This window comes from Sturnus vulgaris, chromosome 9 (assembly GCF_052056855.1).
Source record: "Sturnus vulgaris isolate bStuVul1 chromosome 9, bStuVul1.hap1, whole genome shotgun sequence".
NCBI lineage: Eukaryota > Metazoa > Chordata > Aves > Passeriformes > Sturnidae > Sturnus > Sturnus vulgaris.
In genome coordinates this window covers 14,357,528-14,376,234 of record NC_142251.1, presented here as the reverse complement: position 1 = coordinate 14,376,234, position 18,707 = coordinate 14,357,528, and the positions used below count along the sequence as shown (strand labels likewise).

Sequence of the window (18,707 nt, the reverse complement as noted above, 5' to 3'; positions counted from 1 at the left end):
AGAAGAAGGTGCCTGGGGAGGACTTAGAGAATGAAGTAACTTCGGGATGATTTCTGCTGTATATAATTAAAAAAGAGCTGTAGGAGCTTGTGTCTGCCAGTGTCTGTGCACTGCCGTGTTGCTGTCAGTGCTGTCTGAGTGTGCTCTCCTCCTTCCAGCCTTTCCCCTCTGCAGCAGCCCTCTGTGTATTGCTCTGAGAGGTGTATTCCTGTCTCTGCCAAGTGATCCATTCCTCTGGTTAGAGAGTTGGTCATCTAAAGGCAGTTAGAGGAACAGTTGCAGTTTACCTGGGAAGATTGTAGCTTGCTCAGCTGAGTGGTGTTAGGTATTTTTGCTGCAGAATTGGAATGTCTCATGCTACTGCACTGGGGATGCACAAAGCAGGGAGGTCTAAACAGGGGCAAGTCTGCTGCCCCCATGGCTTAGCCTACAATTCACAGCAGCAACTCACGGCTTTGGGTAATGTATCCCCCCAGATGAGATGCAGTGTCTCTCATCTGTCGCTTGACATGGTGGGAAGTAAAGCTGAGACCGTCCCATTTCACTGGACCTTATTTGCCCTTTGAAGAGGATCAAAGGGAAGGACTGCATCCTATGTAAAATATTTTGGAAAACTAATAGTTTACAAGTGCTGGTGCTTTGGTATTCAGTGAAATGGTTGAACATGGGCTAGTAAAGAGAAGTCAAACAGTTGTAAAACAATGTTGAATTATTGCATACAAGTTTAGGTCAGAATATGAATATTTATTGGTATGGAAGGTGCTTTTGAAAACTTAAAATCCTAAAGTAAGTTTGAGTACAGAGTACAGTCCCATTACTTTGTTTTCCATATGGCTGAACTACTAATTGTCCTTAGAATACTCTAAAGGTGGCCATAAATCTTTACCATGAACTCATGTATGTGTGCTTAAAAATTGACTGGTCACAGACCTTGAGTGTTGGTACATTCTGTTTAGACCCTAAAGAATATTCTTTTGAGAACAGAATGGTGTCTATCTAAAGAAAAGCAGCAATTCAGCAGTTTGGAATTTTATGGTCCACCTTCAGAATACAGTGTGTTATAGTAACTTTGGGCAGATAATTTTCTGTGCTTGTAAAATGAATGAAAGTTCTATGAGCTGCTCCCTTTTTATTTAGCATATCATAGCTTGTAAATCATGCTGTATTAGTAAAGGGCTGGCGTTTCTCACAACAGTGAGGGCAGTGTAAGTCCTTTTAGCATTCTTCCAAATTTATTAAAAGTTTTTACTCAGTACAGCAACTGAAAAGCAACAAGAAACAACTGCCAGGCATTTTTGTACGTTCATAGAAGTCCTTAATTGGCTAACAGATGTACTTCAGTATTATTCCCAGGAACTAAACATGTCTTGTACTCTGGTGGTATTCTTAGCCTGAGAAACTGATAACATGCAGTAGCCAGTGAGTCACTGTGCCCAGCACTGCTTTTCCTTCACAGTGGTTTTAAGGAGGATGAATGCTTTGCTTTCCCAACTCTGTGTCTAATTTTAGTATGCCAGTGGGCCCGAGGACTTTCAGGACACCTTCTCAGATAATGTCCTCCAAAACATTCAAACTTCGAAATGGCTGGGTGTTACTGCTGTGCTGCCTGACATTTTGTATATGTGTATAAAACATCTCCGGTTCTTTGTGGACACAGGAGCACTAAATGGAATGAGGGAGATTTGTCTTGTTACAAAGCAGAATTTGACTCCTGGTACATTTGTGACAGTCATAAAAGAACCATAATGAGTTCTTTTTATCCTTTTGCATTACTGGGCCGTTAAGGGTAAATGTCTGTCTTGAAAGGAAGTTAGATCTTGCAGCACAAAATATCTATTTTTTACATGTATTTTCTTAAAAGGCAGATGACTTGTCCAGAACATACTTACAGCTCTGTCTCCTCTGTTGTGTGTACACACACAGAAAAAGAAAAATGTGGATTTATAAGTAATGTTTTAGTAATTTTGTTAATACACATCTTGTCCAGTCTTATGACCACATATATTTCGCATCATAAGTCATGGCTGTATTTGACTTTGCTGCAATTTTCTGCTATTTATAGTAAAAGAAATCCCTTGTGTTCTCTATAAGGCTATTTTAAATAAGTCTTGCAATCACCAAAAGCAGCAATGTAAACTCATCTAAAGGATGAGGGACTTTAGCTACACATATAACTGCAGAAAAGAAATGAAAGCTTTTAAAGATCAGTAACATTATGTGTGTTTTGAAAACTTCTAGATTAGTTTGAGGCAGCTGGTCAAAGACAGCATTTATCTCCATGCAGACTTTGGTTTAACAGTGCTGCATACCCAAAGTCATGTAGCAGGGTGTTTAGAAGTGATATATTCCCAAGATTTTTTCCTAGTATTTTAACCCATTGCTCTTATGTGCTTAAGCTGGACCTAAAAAACTTTTTAATATGTGGGATTTTTCAGGTAGTGCTGTATTCATGAGGGAAAAAAAGAAAAAGGAATTTTGTGTGACTGTAGATGTAGAAAATAACATTTTATGTAAATATATGCTCACTTTAAAAACTGAAAATTTATATGTTTGCCAACCTAAAATGTCTAAAATTACATCTGTTGTGTCATGAAGTGGTCATGAAACTGCAGCCACGTTACCATATGGTTATTGAACAATTGCTTTAAAAAACACTGAAAAGTGAAAAAGAGGAAACAGATTATTAGTGTGGTTTCAGTTATGTCTGATTTTAATTTTTTACTTAAAGTGTGGTTTAAAATGACTCTAAATTCATTGAGCTTTGTGGACATAGAAAGAGGCAGTACCGATTAAATTCAGTGTTACGTATTTTCATGTCTCGTACCCAAATGAAAATCAAAAAAAGAGGTGATATAATTTCATTTTGAAAATTAACGCAGCAAAATGATTTTTCCAGAAAGAAAATAATTGAACTGCAATGAGCAAAGTTTTGTATTTACAATAGCTTGATCGACTAAACTAAGCAATTCTTTACACATGCAATTAAAAGTGTTTTCATATTTAGTTTCCTGCTATTTACTTTTTTTCAGGATTTGTCTATGACAAAGTCTCTCTTACATTTTTTTAATACAGGTGTCTATCCATTCCAGAACTAATATTTTCTACAACCAGAGACTGAAATGGCATGACTGGAGTTTTAAGTAGTTTGGATTTGACAGTTTCACCATTTACTGAGAATTTGGAACAGAATTTGAACTTTATTTCTGCACTATCCTAGATTATAATGCCATCCTTTCCTAATGAGGGAGGTATGCTAGTCTTGTTTTTTTAATATACCCTATTAATTATTTAGTATGCTTGTACCTATAAATTGTAATGGAGTACTCTTTGTACTTTTAGTTAATTTGTATATGTTATTTGAGATATAAAAATGTTGATCGTTACAACATTGTTTTTCAAAGATAACCATGGAACTGCTCCTCTGACTTTGAGTTCGGAACTACCCTATCAGGGCACAATTAAAAGAAAAGTCAAAAAGAAGAAGAAGAAGAATGGAGTCATCACTGCCAATATTGCTGGCACAAAATATGAAATTGGTAGGAAACTGCATATTTTGTTTTCATCCTAATTGCTTTTGATGTGAGAAAGTTACTGATTAATGGAGTGAATTAATGGACTTTACATCAGGCTGCCAGTGAGACATTTCTGAAGGAGTTTCTTTTGTAAGAAACCTGAGGTTTTCTTGTAACATTTAATTCATAGCTTTTCATACTGTGCATGTATTAATCCCCATTTGTTACTCATGTTAATTCCCACCTGTTACCTTGAAATGTAAAGACTTAGGTAATCAAAGTGGCTGTGGAAGAACCTTCTAAATACATGTAATGTATGTGTTTGCAAGTTTACTTAAAGCCTTGAAAGTTGAGCAGTGTGAATTCAATGTTAAATACTCTAATACAGAGGCTTCTCAATAAAATCTGTTAATGTTTTGTATTTTCATGTTTGGTACTAAAATTTTTTTTCATAGAATCAGAGTTATACATGTCATAAAATCAGTCTTTTTATTTTTAATTAAAGTAATGCATGCATTTCCTTTTGCAATACTGTACCTTGTCTAAGGAAGCATTTTGGTCCCCATCTACAGTGACACTTACAGTCATCACTGTATTAAAATTAACTTATGGCATAATCAAGATTAAATCTAACTGCTGTACAAGAGGATTTTTTGCAGGATGATTAATAATGGGGAATACCTTGAGGCTCTTTGCAGTTCCCATCAGTGGTTGTACTGATTCCTGCCTCACTATGAGGTGCTGTAACACTGTAATGGCAGATTTACAGCAGGCTGATGGAAATATTGCAAGACAAATAGCTTGCCATTCTAACATTGTTCTCAGACAAAGGGTTCTATTTTGGAGGTGTTTAAAATCTTCATTGATATTTTAAATGTTGAACATGAATCTGTTTTAGAGATTCAAAGTAGTCCCTAAGTGTGTGGTGTCTCCATAGTGCGTGTGGTAATACAAGAAATGGGCTTTGTGAAAACACGGGATGAGGATGAAACAGCAAATCTTATCTGGAGTGATTGTGCTGTGCAGCAAGAGAAGATTGCTGAGCTGCAGAACTACCAGGTACAGTGGCAGTTAAGATTTTTGAAATGTTTCAATAAACTGCTTCACTCTGAAATGTTCAGTAATTGTCAATAACTGCTCAGTTCCATTTGTGTGGAGGGAAAAAAACCTACACAAGCCACAGCCAACCAGGCTGCACTAAGGCTGTACCACTGCCTAGCTTAAAATCCTATTCTCTTTTTCAGAGTTATTTGTTCTTACCACTTAGAATATGGTGTGTAAATATTTGGGGCTTTCAAGCTTTTTTCTGCCAGTTGGGTGTTGAGAATGATCAATTTAAAGAAGGTACAAAACATAATTTATAAGTTTCTCATAAGCTTTGAAGCAGTAAGTTAACAACCAGAGCTCTCTCCACAGTCCTGTGAATAAATATTTTGGTTTTCTGCCATTGCCTTGTGTTTGCATTCTTTGTTTCTAGATAGCTTTGTGAATAAAAGTATGATAGTCTTATGCATGAAATTAAATCAATGGGCACTTATACTGATGGAAGAGAATACAACTTGCAGCATCTTTAGCATTGCTAAGAATATATAGTATAGTGTAAGATAATATTTTAAATAATTTAGATGTAACACTACTTTTGTTTGCCTGAGCATGCAGTTGAATGTTTTAAATGATTCTAATTAGGTATGCCAGAAAAATTAAAAAGTTTCAATTAATTTTCCTTTTTTTTTCCTACTTCCTCAGAGAATCAACCATTTTCCAGGCATGGGAGAGATATGCAGAAAGGATTTTCTGGCAAGAAACATGACTAAGTAATATTTCTTTTAATATTAAGAAATTTTCCAGCTGCAGTATTTAATGCAGTAATATACAGAACTATTGCTTTTGAGGCTTGTTTGTTTTTACTAAGAGACTAAGAGAGTACCAAGAATAATTTTCAAAGTTTTTTAATAACTTTAGCTTTGGTCCTGGATCGGTAGTATTGGAGTGGGCTACTTTATTTCTCCAATTGACTTCAGTGGAATATTATGTGGGTTCACTTCTCTGTCTAAACATTGCAGAATGTAGGTGAGTCTTGAATTATTGTACAATAAACCTAATGCAGAATACACCCACATATGTATCCCATAATAGTAGAAGAGAAAAAAATAACTGTATGTGGCTGGATAATGCATCTGGACTATTTTGTGCAACGTGCTCTAGCATAACGTTGCTTCATCTGGGAGGATAGACCACAGGACCCACTGAGGTCCCTTCCAACCTGACCAATTCTGTGACAGTACTTGTTTAAAATAATTAATGGCTATATTTTTGTGTATATCCAATTTAAAAGATGTGAAGCATCTTACTGTTTATATAAGAAATTAGTGAGGCTCATTTGTCTAATTACAAATTCTCCTCACTCTAGTGGAATAACTGGGTTCTGAGGAATTATCCTAGCTGAGAATCTGTGAGTAAGACTTATAAGAAAACAGTACTAAATAATGATCTGATAGCCTGGTAGTAAGGAAAGATTTGAGGGTAAATATATGTCAATATTTTATTCTAATCTAAATTGGTTTGTAGAGCAATTATTAATAAAGTTAATCTTTTGGCCCTCAACCTGACTTACACAACTTAACTGCTAACAGAACAGAATTTGTTTTCATACAAATGGAATTAATGTGATATCTCCTCTCTCTCTCTTTCAATTTATTTTTCCTTTTCTTTTTTATAACTAGAACACATAACATGTAGAATGTATGCAGCTCTTATGATGTGTGCAGCTGTTATATTGTGTGCATTGCTGTGGTGTCTCCATGCCCTACATGTGCACCAGAGTTCCCCTGTGTCAGTGGTGCTGCACAAACACTTTTCACTGCCCCTCTCAGACTGAAAATGAAACACAGAAATACCACATGGGGGCAGCTGTTTGGAGAGGTCCTGGAAACAGTCAGCTTGGTACACAGTGGTACCCCTGTGTATTACTGCAGTTCTGTGGTATTTTTTTTAAATGTGGAAAATGGACAGAAGACTCTTGTTATCATTCTTTCAAATACAGTCTGATGATACCTCTCTCAATCTACTGAATTCTGAGTTCAAAACACAGTCTGAAGTTACTCAATGCTGAGATTGCACATATAGTTAAGATGGGAATATTTTCTCTTACACTGTAACTCTGGGTTGGACATCTATGTTGTGACTTCACTTAAAATCAGTAGATAGAGCAGGGCTTAATCAGTTGTTTTTTGTCTCAATACCAGCCTCACAACTCAATACTTGGTATTCATACTTTATAAAAATTGAAATTATAAGCCTTGAGACTGCTGTTAAAATTGTAAGAGAGTTGAGACATGTGGTTGAGCAGGCTTTTGCCTGTAGAATGATAGATTTTGTTTCCTACAGCTCTTGTTCTGTCTTAAAATTTGAATGTGCAGAGACACTAATTCTCTTGTCTTGTTTACTGCTGCATGCCATCTTTTTTATTCCCATTACTGGCTGTACTAATTACTATCATTGATAGATAATGAAACTGTACTGAGAATTGGTAGAGAGTAGACTTTAGACTTCTTTTTCTTTTACTTCCATGCTTGTTGTTGTATTGATTGCACTCTTCCATTTTATGCAAATTGTTGGGGATTAAGTGAAAGAACAAATCTACCTTACTTTGAGAGGAAAATAATTTAGGAGTTCTTTTTGCAGGCAATATCCAGGCACTCTGGGTCACACGACAATGTGGTTTTCACATGCAGAAAGGTAGAAGGGATCAGTGTAATATGTAATGTGTAATACGAAAGAAGACAACTCAGCAAAGAAAGTGTAGGAACACAATAAATAATGGAACAGATAGAAGAATGTAATTAAAAGAAAAAAGGCTGGCATGAATATAATTTTCAAGGATAATAATCAGAACACCAAAACCAAAAAAGTAACAATAGAAATGCCATTGTAGGGCCAACTAGACCTTAAGAGACCATTGTGAGGGGTCTCTTAGATGAGAGCTCCTCTGTGAAGGAGAAGTATGGTTACAAAATGAATTTGGTAAATGGGGGAGAAGGTGAACAGGTTGAATGGGAAGGGGCATGGATCCATCTATGTGATATTGTTTTTTCCAGCACCTTTGTTGATTATATTTAAAAGGTTCATGAATTGATCACGGGCCAAGAATCATTCTCATCCATACATACCCACTAATTTTTCATATGTGAAAAGTCAGAGAATTTTGAAATTTAGGCAGTGGAATCTGCATTATTAGACTGAAGGTTGTTCCTTTAGTAAGTTATGTTTTGTTCAACACCATTGATTCTTTTCTACAGAAAGCACTCTGAGATCAAGAGCACAGTCTGACCATATTTGTGAACTAAAATAGTACTCAGAAGAACAATAATTTACTGTTTATTTCTCAGACCTCCTGATAAGGACAGAAAAGGCTAAAGGGTAGAACAGCACAGTGAAAAAGTGGTTACTCATAGTAGTGGATGGCCCATGTGCTGAAAAATAGGGCTATTGTAATGGAATAGGCCTTGATTCCACAGGCTACTTAATGATGTTCCTAAGCCCTTTCTGAATAGGGCCTATGCAGGGAAAGAACAGAGATGAATTCTTTTTTTGAAAGTTTTAGTTAGCCCCAGAACCTATAAACAATGCTGAAGCATTCCACTTCATAATATTAAGTGTTTGTAATCCACCCAGTTATGCATTAAAAAGAAAAGGCATATAGAACTGATATACTTTCAGTCACAAAATAATATCAATATATTAGGAATATCTTGAAGCTATATTCAGTGAGTAGGGAGTGTGTGTATTGAAACCCTTGAGTAAATTAAATGGCAGGTCTCTAGCATGTAACAGGATGCATATGATAAATAATCTGGAGAGGGATTTAAACTAACACAGAAATTACTTTTTGCCTAAAAATAGGATAATTTCTGCCTAGACAAGGTACTCAATTGGCAAGGTAATAACATTTGTAAAGACAGAGCAGATGAAGAGTAGCTTAACAATATAAATGATTCAGGGATTATAATATCTGCTTCTCTTTTCAAAAAGTTTTCCTGAATATTTAGTGGCTTCATTGACATGGATTTGTAAAAATAAGTTACAATGAAGCTGCAGAAGCACTGAACCTCATGCAGTACTGCTGTAGCTATTGTGGTTTCTGCAGAGTGTTTGTTGGGTGGTTGGCTACACAGTCTGGTGACAGTGTATCCATTATACCAGTAGGGCTTGGCTACAGTCCTAGCCCTACACATGTGGCTGGCAGCTCTGTTTTTTCCATTATTATTTTAGCTACTTAAAGAGAAAGTATCTGCCCAAGAGTATTATGTAAGCTCACAGTAGAAATGAAAAATAAAAATGATATTGCCTCCTTTACACACTAGTTATGCCGACGCTATTAGTTTTCAGTACAAAAGGAGAAATATACCTAAATCTGTATTTAATTAGAAAGTATTAAACTTCATCATAGTGGCATTAAAGAAAAAATATCAAAGTTGGGGAACTTCCTGTATCAGTTAATTTCTTTTTAAATTTCCAATTCCTTTCTGTTGGTCTGTGGATATTTGTATTTTAGATGTGCCCACTCTATGCTAAAGAGTAGTTGTGAGTTACCTGAAATAATTTCATGTGAAGTTTCAGGTACTCTGAGTACCTGAAACAAGCTAACTTCACCAGTATTTAATTTAGCAAAGACTAAATTTATCCTGTTGGGATCCATGATACCAGTGTGCATAGTACCATGTCCCCATTGCTCCTATACCCTGGCTGCTAGCCAGCATTAAAGCACCCCATGTGTACCTCACATACCGACAGTGTGCTGTGGGTGTATCTTCCTGTCTGCCACACACACAGCTCTGGGTCATGGAAACTTCTACTACCTGAATTCCTTACCATTCTTCCTCTTCTGTTTTTCTTCAGAGACAGCAGAGGTATAGAATGAGATGCACTCATTACCTCAGCTGCCACAGCTATTAAAGCAGGAAGACCAGGACCTTGCTGCATTCCTTCCCCATATTCAGAGTTTGATTCCCTATTTTAATTTTGATTCTTCTGTTCCACCCCTTCACACCTACTCCCTCCCTGCTTGGTCTTGCTTTGAATGTCTTTGCTTTCTTTTGATTAAATTAGGTGCTCTTGGAATCTTAATCCCAATATACTAGGACCAAACACTAATCAAAGCTTGTGTAATTTGACCGACATAGGAAATGAATGAGTTGCTTGGCCTGTGTCCAAATCTATTTTCTACAATTCCTTAGTTTTAAAATTCTTTCAAAAGGAGCAATTAATTCCTTAATTGCTTCGATTTTATTTTTAAATTCAGTCTTTTTTGCACCCAATAAGAAACTCCAAATATCCCAGCTCCTCTTTTTTGTGTCTCTTGATCCTCATACCTCCCTAGATACCTACCAATATAAACATTAAAATACTTCCCAAATATCACCCCCCCCCCCAAAAAAAATCCATGGTTTATTATAAATTCAATATTTCTAAGAATAGGAATATCATTAAGTCATCTGAGTAACTGGCCAAAAAACTGTAACAGGAGTGAGATGGAGGCCAAGAAATGAGATTAATGCCAGTAACATGATAAGCACATAAGCAAAAATGCTCGAGGTAGTTTGCTTTTGAAGATAAAATATTCACACTCATATGAATATTTAATAGAGCTCTAACTATTCTTAAAGAAATGTAAAAGTTTGCTTTCATATTACAGAATTTTGCTAAAAAATTCCCTTGTCAGATTGCCATAAGTGCTATTTAATCTTGAGGATTGAAACGTCAAAAGCTTTTAACTCAATTACCCTTTTCTTGCAGAATGATCAAGAGTCAGCCTCAAGAATACAGTTTCATTCCTCGAACATGGATCTTTCCTGCAGAATACACACAGTTTCAGAACTATGTAAAAGAATTGAAGAAGAAACGAAGACAGAAAACTTTCATAGTCAAACCAGCTAATGGTGCAATGGGACATGGGTGAGTTGTGAGTTAACTTCAGTCTTCTTACCTGTTAGAGGTGAATTCCAGGGCTACTTACAACATTAACAGAAGCTGCATATTAGTAAGAAGATTTTATTTCGAGTTATGTGAAAGTATTGGGTGAAGGCTTCACAAGCCTTAAATAAACTCTAATTGTTAAGAACACAGTTATTTTTGTGAATTTTTCTGCTGTGCTTAGATTTATAGGGTGAGATTGTATTGGGCATAAATGGCAGGGTTTTGGAGGCTGGAGGTTGCAGGGATGTCATCTGAGATGTCAGGATCTTTAACAGCTTTAAAACCAGCCCAAATACCCCATTGTGTTCCCAAACTGCAGCCAGTCCGAGAAGCAGAAAGGTGTTTGAGAGCAGTAGCCACAAGGTGTAGGAGAGACAGAGGAGATGCTGTTGGGGATGTGGCTGGATTTGCACTCTTGGAAACAGGGCACACCCCTGAAGACAGTGTAATCTGCAGTTGAGTTGAAGTTTTATTTGTGACTGGGCTGGATAGTAAAAATCCAAGGAGATAAATATTCCAATTGCATTTTTAGTTCTTTTTTTTAAGATATTTTTGTTTTAGATTTTATGCTTTTAATATCAATTTGAATTATACAATTTAGTAAAGCTCTTGGTTTTTCAGCATATGTCAGAATTACTATAAAAATAAGACCCCCAAACTTTTCCATTTCCTCTTGATAAGGGCAAAGATAAGCTAAAGAGAAAGGTACCAGCATAGCTGGGAGAAATTTCTGCAAAGTACTTCACTCTCGTAGGAGTATTCAGCACCAAACCTCTGAAATGTATAATAAATAATAGAGAATAAGATTAAGGTAGCATTAAGGTTCTGGGAATTTAGGTTAGTAATTGTATACTGAAAATACTAGCTTTTACAGTTACTTAAAAGTCTGTGTAGTTAGAGACTGGAAGTTCATAGTTCTTATATAAACCTTTTTTCATTCTGGTGTGAGGTTACTGGAAATACAGAAATACTGAGCTTAATCTATGCCATCCTCAGTTATAAAGATCAGTGTCCTGCTTTGCAAACTTCATCACCTAAGGTTAGCACTGAAAGTTCTTTGCAGCCTGTACCTCAGGCAGAAGTTGTGACAAAGACTGGAAGTCTATTTTTAGAGCTGTATGGGGAATAATCACAGAAGCTGGAGACTGGTCGTTCTGCCAAACAATTTCTAAGTGTAGAGCAAACCCATTATTACAAATTATTGAATCAAAGCAAGCAGAAAGTTACTTTGAAATGGCTCGTTGCCTTTTTTTTCATCTAGTGAAGCTCAGTAAAGGACAGGAAACCAAAAGCCTTGTAAGGGAATGGAACTTTTTCTCTGCCTTAAAAATCAGATATAAGAGCTATATGTCTCTTTCTCTAGGAAGACTTAAGCCTCACTTCTTGGCTGGGTGACCATGATAATTTATTTAAAAGAGTAATGTCCAAGTTTTAAAATAACTTTTGTTTTTACCAGGATCTCTTTAATAAGAAATGGAGAAAAGTTACAAGCTCAGGATCACTTAATTGTTCAGGAATATCTTGACAAACCATTTCTTATGGAAGGCTACAAGTTTGATTTACGTGTGTATATTCTTGTAACCTCCTGTGATCCATTAAAAGTATTTTTATATCATGATGGACTGGTGAGAATGGGCACGGAAAAGTATCACCCCCCCAGTGACTCAAATTTGGTAAGTTGGAATTCATTCCAATTTGTTGCTTATGGTGTAGACTTTAACCTGTGTAGTGTTTGCAGATAGTAAAATTAAATAAACTGGGACTTGAGTTCATCTGGATAAACTTCTGCAGCGTCATTGAAGAGAAAAAAAAATTATGTCAAAGGTACTTAACACATGCTTTTCTATCAAAATCACAAGTATAGCCACATTATTGCTTATATACAAAAATTTTATGACTTCGCATGTATGTATGCTAAACAGTTTAAATATATTCTAGAGGAGAGCAAAAGATATTAACCCAAAAAACAAAGAAAATAAAATCACTTCAAGAGCAGGCACATTGCTTTTATGTTCATCTGAGACTGAGGCTGGGGTGGCAGGTGGTAATAAAGTTTATCTCCTGCTAGATCATTGCTTAGCATCCATGAAGTTTGGAGCCTTTGCTGAGGGTCCTGCCAGGTTTCAGCCACTGTGTTGGGAACTTAGGCAGAAAGGAGAGAACCAGCACTGCAAGGGACCAGTGCTCACTGCAGGCCCTGAACACGAGGGAATCTCCTGCTGCTGCTGCTGCTGTTTGCCAGTGACTGCTTCAGCAGGGACAGGAGTATGTACTTGGCAGCTTTAGGGTGATTCAGAAGGGCTGCCTATAAACATAGAGAAAACCAAGAAATGGTAAGGGTCATGCTAAAGATTTTGCACAATTTCCTCCTCTTGTTCCACTGTATATCATGTTGCCCTGTTGGGAGGTGTAAACCCTTCTCTCTTGGCTCAGATCAAAATGCAGATGTCTAAGAAAGAAGTAGATTTGCAGCATTGGAAAGTATTAGTAGATTAGCTTTGTTATACCTCCCTCTGTACTCCATTGCTTTTAGAGCAGCTTCTGTGGAATTATGTAACAGAAAACACCATAGAGCCTTTTTGCCTGCGTGAAACTTAAAATTGTGACTGTCTCTTGGTGTGCCTTTGAAAAACGCAGGTACAGTTTGAAGCCCAGTACAAATGCTATATTTGGAAGTGTTCCAGTACTGTATTAGGAATAGTTTGCTTTTAATATTTGTGTATTGCTGCTAATCTCAGCATTAGCAGCACTGAAATATGCTCTGAGCGGATAAACAGAGCAGGCAGTTGTTTCTATGTTCTCAGAACTGCTCATGTTGAAGGTTGTCTATTGTGTGGAACAACCTGCTTGTCACTAATGACATTTTGGATGACATTTTTCTACAGTGACATTGTTCCAAGTAACTTTGGACTATTGGTTCAGATGCACAAACACATTTTTTTTAATACTCCGACAAATAATTACTTTTGTCTGAAATAATTTGAATTTCATGGAAAGATGACCCAAAACAAATAGATTTCAGAATGATTCTTAAAGGAGCAATGAAGCCATGGGAGAAATTCATTGCTTCTAGCGCTACTACAATATACTGTTAACTAGCTTGCAATTAAATTGATTGGTTTTGGTCATTTCATTACGTTTTTTAAAGATAAGCAAGTGTACTGAGATAAATGATAGCAGAAGGCCTGTGTTATCTATAAAAGATGAATTGGAACAGAAGGCTTGTGGTCACCTTAGAATATCATCTACTCTCATGTATGTAATCAGACATGACAGAGAACTGTCACTGTGATGAGGACAGGCATCACCGTAATGTAACTGAAAAGCTGAATGAATTTCTGGGAGATAATGTAAATGTACAGATCATGATTTATAAATTGGCCTTGGAAAGGGAATGCTTTATTTGAATTCAACTGATAAAGTGAGTCTATTGCTGGTGACATTTTGCTCCATAAAGGAACTGTAGCACTCAGTCATTTATGTAATGTATGTTTTGAAATTTACCTCCCTCTGATGTATGGCTACCAGCCAGTTAAAAATGAGCAATTTTGGCAGATATCAGCATGGCAGATGAGTTTATATGTAAAAGATATTTTAAAGTATCACTATCATGAGAACACTTCTCATAAATAAGCTACAGTGAAAACTGAAATGTGGGATTGTCTATGAAGCAGATGCCAGAGTGATTTTTAGCACTTTTAAAGTAGCACTTCAAAATACCATTTTTATTGTTTGCTTCTTGTGGAATGTAATCATTCTCTAAGTTAGGATAATTGCTCTTTACTGTTTTAGGTAGTTGTTTACATACAGGCCTGTAAAAATGGCAGATATATTATCTAACTAGATGTGGAGTGGGAGATCAGTTCACTGCAACTGGCTTAAGTAGAAGCCCAGGTTTTGTTGAAGAAGGCTACAGAGCATTTAGTCATGAAATTTCCCAGAATCGCTAATGTTTAGAAACAGTAAATCTGCACGTAGTGTTCTTTGCAAATATGAGCTCTTTGATTATGTCATTATTGATTTAATGTCAATTTTTCTTTACATGATTTTGAATTGATTATTTTAGAATTGTTTTTAAAGTTTTTAAAATGTCTTTTCTTACTTTTTTTTTAGAGTCAATTGTATATGCATCTGACTAACTACTCTGTCAATAAACATAATGAGCACTTTGAACGGGATGAAACAGAAGACAAAGGAAGCAAACGCTCCATAAAATGGTTTACTGAGTTTCTAGAAACAAATAACCTTGATGTCTCCAAATTCTGGAGTGATATTTCAGTAAGATAGACTAAAGCACTTTTCTTTATTTTGTGTATTTTTAGATAATTACTTGCTTCTACCATCTGCTTTACTGCAATTCAGAATCATTTTTGAAACTTTAATAATCCAAATTCTCAGCAATGGATGTCACAAAGGACGTACTATAAATTATTATTATGTTTCTTAAAAGACTAAATTTATAGTTTGATCACAAATTTAATGTTAGCATTTTTCTGAGAATCAAAAGTCCTTTCAAACTGTTATTCATGTAAGTAATATGGTACAAAAGAATCATGCCATTTAAATTCTTGGAAACTATTCTAGAGTATAAAGTGAATTTTATGTGTGAATATTTACAAAATTTTGTCAGTGTTGCATATATCTATGTGCTTAATCAGGCACCATTGAAGTGGTTGTGTTACATGTCTTTAGATGAGGAATAGACTTAAGATTGTTAGAGCTTAAAGCTGTTCGTATGATTCTGAGAACACTTACCAAAAATTATACTGCAAAATGAAAGGGATGAAGATTGGCTATGCTATACCTTGTTACCAATTTGCTTTTATTATTTAACTTACTGCAAGTCTTAAAGTTTGTATGTACCATGGAAAGTATAACAATGTAGTCTAAAACTCTGTGAAGTTATACATGGTACTACATAGGAATAGTTTGTTTATGATTGACTGTTTCTTTGAAATTTAAGATTGTTTTTCCTAATAGATATGTAAATGAAATTTAAAATATGAAAGCATGAAATACTGTAGTTCAGTATATGCTGGTGTTTTCCCTCCTGATGAATTTTTCTGAAACAAATGCCTGCAGGAGTTGGTGGTGAAGACTCTGATAGTTGCAGAGCCGCACGTTCTCCACGCTTATCGCATGTGCAGGCCAGGGCAAGCACCAGGAAGTGACAGCGTCTGCTTTGAAGTCCTGGGATTTGACATTCTGCTGGACAGAAAACTAAAACCATGGCTCCTAGAGGTAAACCTATTTATATAGATGTAAAGTAAATTTCTAGGGATAAAGTTAACTAAGCCCTTGCTGAATCTATAGCTGTGTAAGAAAACTTGCAAAGAAAATCTGTGCACTGTTGTTGAGTACATAACTGGTGCTTTTCTACAGCATTCATGCAGAAGTCCAGTGATCACCTTGCAGTGATTTTTAATACTGAAAAAAAGGTAATTGTTTTCCTAGACCGATGTTGCATTTCAGATGTTTTTGAAAGTTTAATGGGAAAGTTTTAATGGGAATTGATTGTAGCAAGTGGGTGCTACATAGATTTCCTTCATGAGTATGGCTATGTATTATGGCTCTGGTCACTTTTGTGTACACTTAATGTCCTCCTTTTTGAGGATATCTGTTCTTTTCCTCTGCTGTGCTTTTTAAAAGCACTACCATAAAAAGAGAAAACCAATTTGGTATACAGGAAATTCTGCAAACAATTGTTATAAATGCGACTAGAAATAAATGTTTGTTAGTGGTACAGTTAATTTGAGTGGTGCTTACACACATTTTCAATCAGGAATGTTTGAGGTTTGTCTGTTGTGTCTCTTATATTGCCTTATTAATAACATAGATGAAATTCACTTGTCTTTTTTCAGATGGTCTTATTTCATTCTGTTAACTGGTTGGGAGGCTGTGCAGCTTGGGGAAAAAAGCAAAACGTATTCAAAATCTCTCTATTGACAGCAAGTCATGAATATGATTTTGCTACTGATGAACAAAATGTACACAATTAATTTACTGAATTATAACCTCATTTGCAGGCCATTAATACTGTCAACAGTTGTTTGTCATGCTTATTTCTCTCAGGGGTTCATTATAATTTTAATTAGAAAAATAAAATTCCTCCACTGTTGCCATGCAGGCATAACATATTTGGTGGCTTTGATGTTCTTGCCAAAAGCAGCCCATGACATGAACTGAGTCTGTACTACATCAACATCCTCTGTTTTTGTCCAGTGAAGCTTGCTGTCCCTTTGATTTAGCACTGCACTTACAGATTATCATCTATAGGTTGCCTATAGCTTGCATATAACTGTGTGTAGTTATTTAAGTGCAGACTGAAGGGTCTGTGTAACATTTCATTGAGCCTTGTAGCAAATGCTGACAGACCAATTCTGTGAGAGGTTGTGAGTCACTGGCACAGGGAGTCCATTCTGAAGGACACCTCTCTGTCTGCTCTGATGTTTTCATGAGGTATGGAGATTTTGGGGGGATTGAGTCACCACTTACAGGTCTCAGAGGAGAATCCTACAATCCCAGACTCTTTGTTTATGAGGGAGTAAAGTAGTAAATGCTCCTCTGGTGTTTTGAGTTGCTGGAGAATACGTCAGGACTTGGAATTGTATACCTAGTTATTATTTTTTTAAAGCGAAAGTCCAAGTATTTCCTTTTGTGTTTTTGGTAATACATATATCCTTCAACTTGTTTTGACAGACATTTACCAAAGCTAACAGAAATTTCAAACTTTGAAACTTATTCATTTTGCATACTCATTTACTGTTTTTTACCTTGCTTGTTCATGCTTTTTTGCAGCACTTCCAATAGAGTGTGTAGATGGATGCACAATGTATGTGTGCTGTCTGTAGTGTAATAAAGGTCAAATCTGCACTGTATATACATAGACTATACATAATATATACAGTCCATGTATATATATATATGCACATATACTGATAATTATTTTTTTTCTAAAACACTCCTGCTTCTTCCACAGATTTCCACTCTTATCTCTTTCCACCATTTTCCGCTTGCCAAAATCCCCTTAGGGGAGTGAATCATTCTTTCTAACAGTGGTAACAAGTCCTAATCACAAGGCTCTGGATGTTCCCAGTGTTATGGGAAAATTGCCAAAATAGGATTAGGATGATTAGTTTCATGTTTCCATGCCTCATGCAGCTTTTCTGTTATATAGATAGCTTAACAAACTATTAAAAGAAATAAATTGTGCAACATATTATAATGACTCTGTTTTCCTGAGTTGACTTTTGTTTATGTTGCCTTGATGCATTGTAGCTCCCCTGCTCCTTGATGCTACTGAACTTCCGGAACCTTCTACCATAGTGAGGGTTGTGGGAAATGCATGATTGCCATCTTGTGGCACCAAATGTTTCTGGCAAGGATCTGTGCAGCCTCCATCCTTTCTGGGTAGTAACAGTGACCTAGATCTCCCTTCCATTCCCTGGAAATCCAGTTTTACTTTTTGTCCAAAATTTCCAAGTTGGTTTATTTTATGTAAAAAAAAAATCATACAGTTGAAGTTCTTGGATGGACTCCAGTTTTGTTCACCCTCATTATATTCAATTAGGATCACAAAGTTGTGATAATTCGAGAAAAAGATAGCAAGCATTTTAGTAACTTCCTCAAGTGCAGGGTACCTAACTTTCCTTGTGATTTATGTGGGCAAGGCAAAAGCAACCTTCCATACACATTCAGAAATTTATTATTTAGTGTCACTGAGCTAGCAAAATCTGTTCAAAACTTTGTTATCAATCCAGGTGAAATGAATGTGAACATCTTAAACAAATCATTTATTGCTAATTCCTATTAATGAAGTAGTTAAAGTTCACATACACAAACCTTCTGGCATCGACTTGTTTCTCTTGTGTTATGCTTGCCCTGTCTGTACCCCTGGACATCCAAAGGTCACCATGGGGTAGGAGAAGTCTACTTGTCCAAAAAGAGATAGGTAGGTAGTTATACCAAGCTTTCAGTGTCTTATATTCTTCACCAGGAAGAACACACTGTTGATGGTAAAGTTTTGCTTCCTCTTTGCTTTTAATTTCACTTTGGGTTATTTTTCTTTGTTTGCTGCCATGATCTGCTTACTGACTGTCCATTTACTGGCCAGCAATTCCATATTGTCTCCAAGTTTTACCACAAGTCTTTTCCATCTCCTGGAATCCTGCCATGTGCTTTCTTTATTACCTCTAGACCCGGTATTATCTTGTTTACAAG

The 18,707-nt window shown here is 36.1% G+C and overlaps 1 protein-coding gene across 8 annotated transcripts in view; it reads left to right on the top strand.

Moving 5' to 3' along the window:
- Positions 1-18,707, top strand: part of TTLL7 (tubulin tyrosine ligase like 7) — a 63,308-nt gene that overhangs the window by 17,611 nt on the left and 26,990 nt on the right. For all 8 annotated transcript variants that reach the window (XR_015805393.1, XR_015805394.1, XM_088169893.1 and 5 more), the window contains 8 exons: positions 3,073-3,248; positions 3,402-3,536; positions 4,450-4,571; positions 5,259-5,326; positions 10,308-10,466; positions 11,944-12,160; positions 14,601-14,765; positions 15,570-15,728. Coding sequence is in view for 6 of the 8 variants with exons in the window: in XM_088169893.1 (XP_088026019.1) it covers positions 3,224-3,248; positions 3,402-3,536; positions 4,450-4,571; positions 5,259-5,326; positions 10,308-10,466; positions 11,944-12,160; positions 14,601-14,765; positions 15,570-15,728 (1,050 nt within the window). In the remaining 2 variants the exon portion in view is untranslated. The remainder of the gene's footprint in view (positions 1-3,072; positions 3,249-3,401; positions 3,537-4,449; positions 4,572-5,258; positions 5,327-10,307; positions 10,467-11,943; positions 12,161-14,600; positions 14,766-15,569; positions 15,729-18,707) is intronic.